This window comes from Cicer arietinum, chromosome 5, assembly GCF_000331145.2.
Source record: "Cicer arietinum cultivar CDC Frontier isolate Library 1 chromosome 5, Cicar.CDCFrontier_v2.0, whole genome shotgun sequence".
NCBI classification, from domain to species: domain Eukaryota; kingdom Viridiplantae; phylum Streptophyta; class Magnoliopsida; order Fabales; family Fabaceae; genus Cicer; species Cicer arietinum.
Window position 1 is genome coordinate 23,381,669 of NC_021164.2, and position 3,090 is coordinate 23,384,758.

General features: G+C 34.2%; 1 protein-coding gene across 1 annotated transcript in view; it reads right to left on the reverse strand.

The window, feature by feature from the left end:
* The window catches only part of LOC101505882 (structural maintenance of chromosomes protein 5), a 28,767-nt gene extending 26,544 nt beyond the window's left edge, over positions 1-2,223 (reverse strand). Inside the window, 3 exon segments of the mRNA XM_027334822.2 lie at positions 820-973; positions 1,053-1,230; positions 2,017-2,223. Of these exon segments, the coding sequence (XP_027190623.1) occupies positions 820-973; positions 1,053-1,230; positions 2,017-2,057 (373 nt within the window). The 5' untranslated portion in view covers positions 2,058-2,223.
* Positions 2,224-3,090: the final 867 nt, after the last annotated feature.

A 3,090-nucleotide genomic window follows, 5' to 3' on the forward strand; every position in this document is an offset into this window, starting at 1 on the left:
GGGAAAGAGAAAACCGCTAAAGATGTGCATGCTCCACTCAACCCTAGCTATATTCACCAAGTGATAGAAAAAATTTGCCAACTGTTCCAGAAATTTGATATCCTTGTTTTTAACAAAACATTCATAAATCATATATGATATAAAAAACAAGAACTGCTTCATGGTAGAAAGACACTCAATACTCATGATAAAAACCCAAAGAGATGGTTCCAAAGAAGGATGTTTGTCTACATTGCAATGCAGACATATCTACCATCCATTTCTAGAACTATAATACATACACAAAAATAAGTGAAGCCAACCTAATATAGTGCAATATGAACACCGTTATGCACTTTTATTGAGTACCGTTAATTTTAAAATCATTTGATATATTATTGAGTTGCATCAAAATTAGCATCTTATGCACTTTTATTGAACACCGCTAATTTTCTTGAGTCTCAATAACATATCAAATGATTTTAGATTTGTGTAAAACTTTACATGCATGATCTAAATGATATAAACTTTAAATCCACTGGAAAAAAATTGAAAAAATTAAATTAAATTGAAGAGAAATAGGGAGGATTGAGAGAGATTGAGGGAGATTTAGATTGAGACGATACAAACTCTACTTAAAGGGAGTCAATATGCCTTCAGGTAGCATAGTTTTTTATTTCATCACAGAAACCACATTTGGTATTTTGATACCATAACCAGCCAACTAAACCTTTTAAACATTTCTATTACAGTTAACACCAATCAACAGACTTAACAATTGCTATCAAAATAATAGTAGCATTTAATAAAATTGTGTATCTAGTGTGTTAAAAACCCCACCATTTAAGAACCATTCAGACTTATTGCTAATATTTATTTTACGCATAATCGTAATATGCTCCTCTTTATGGTCCCCTCTTAAGGTAACCTTAATGTGCCCAGACTCTTCCCCCCGCTTCACAAAGTTCCCAATACTCGTGGCTCGCCCAAGCAACTGCAGAAAATGAAGTACTCATATTATATGGTTCAAAAATAAACGAAGCCTGTTCAAGTGTGAGAGAACACAAACCAACCTGGGGCTCTCCACAGAGGCCAAGAGCAATAGCACATACAAGAGAACTCTTTCCAGAACCATTGGGCCCAATTACGAGGTTCAACCGAGGCCCAGGTTTACATTTTAAGTAATCAAATGTCATGAAATTATAAAGCTCAATCTCTAGAATGTTTCCAGGCATATAATCATCATCCCCCCTGAAACAAAGTTTAAATCATCAACTCCGTAATCCTTTCGTCATTTTCAAACATTCAAAATAATGTGGGGTTAGAGAGTATTTCTCACTTCGAACATTGAACATAAATATTAATTTTTATTTAGTTAATCACCATAGGTAGAGCATGAAGCCCAGAAAAGTAAAGCAGAAAACTCTGATGATTGAACTGAAAACTTTCACTTCTAAACTAAGAAAAATATAAACAATTTATAAAAATGAATGAAGAATGATTTTAAGGATGCCTGATAAATTCATGTTTCTCCTCCAAACACCTTCATCGAAACATACCATAAGGCTTTGTTTGGGAGTTAGGATGGGAAGGGAGGTGAGTTTTTCATATTAAAACTTTTTACACTAACAGTGCATAGCAATTAAACTCTCAGATTCTTCATATAGGAGATTTTTAGTTTTAAGGAGTAAAGTAAACCCACCATGCAATGTGGGACCTATCATCCTTTCACTTCCCTTTCTTCATGTCTTTTTCCAAAAACCCTTCATTCTCTTTCCCTCCTAACTCCCAAACAAAGCCTAAGTGGTGACTCAATTCCCACTTCCCATAGGTTCATTCTTTTATAACTCCACAATACCAATACCAACAACAACAACATAAAAAAAAATAACCAAATTCATGTTTCCAACTAAAACGATTCCATTTCCTTAACTTAACATACAACAAGTTAAGAACAAAACTTACAAGCAACCACATAACCAAAACACCGAAATTGCAACGAACAAAAAAAATGGATGAGTTAGAATGGTAACGAACCTGCTAATTTTGGGACGCTTAGGTGGGCGAGGTTCCGCCATTGCAAGTAACGGGGATCAATGGTGAGTGCACTTTGAAGTTTGAGAAGTGAGAGATCAAAGTGTTGTATCCGGAAACCCTAGGATTTGGGAATGGAGATACGTGACCGAATGATTGATTAATTAGGATTTAGGGTTTGAGAGTGAAAAGAGAAAGAGAACGTAGATTGATTACCTGAGAAAGTGTGAGAGAGCATTTGGCGCCAAACTACGACTCCGGTTTTTGGTTCATCGTGCGTGTGGTTAGCTCGGGTTTAAATACCATCTCGGTCCGAACCGGGTCATTCTAAAACAATGCGTCCTGACTCTAAAAGTGGTGGGTATTGAATTGGTCATGATTGGGTCAAACTCGGTAAAAACCAGCCACTACACAGATTTATCAAACCGGACAAGTTTGATTAGAAATATATTTTTTATTAAAAGGAATGAAACATGCAACCTGAAAGAACAAGGCAAATAAACATGGAGCGATTTATGACACGTGATTAAAATGTCTCTAAAATATATAAATACTAATGTGTTCAAATTATAATTTAAAATGGATGTCATAAATAATGTTTTGTTGTTTAGTATAGTTGATTACACATTATGAAAAATTTTACGATAAACTACATTAACAGTCTTGTCACATATTTGATCATGTTCATTTATAATAAGTAACTTCAGATATTTTTTTAGATGTGACTCTAGATACAGCCACATATAAATGTTCATGTGTGAAAACTGGTTTAGAAAAATATATGCTAATATGAGAAAGTGATTGACCCTAACTCTTATTAATTATCATTGCGAAATAAAGAGTCAACGAAAATTGTGTCCTCATAAACTTAAATGGTAACTCAGATCACTCAGAACCATATTCATTCTTAGAATTAGAATTTTATCGCCCGTAGTTTTTCTTGTGACGATAGTTGTCCCTAATAAATTATTGCCTAAGTGAGTTATTGTAATTTTTGTTCTGTTACACAACCCAACAGCTTGATCGACATTCCTCATTAACATTGCATGACAACATACTGTAAGTGTTAACTTATGA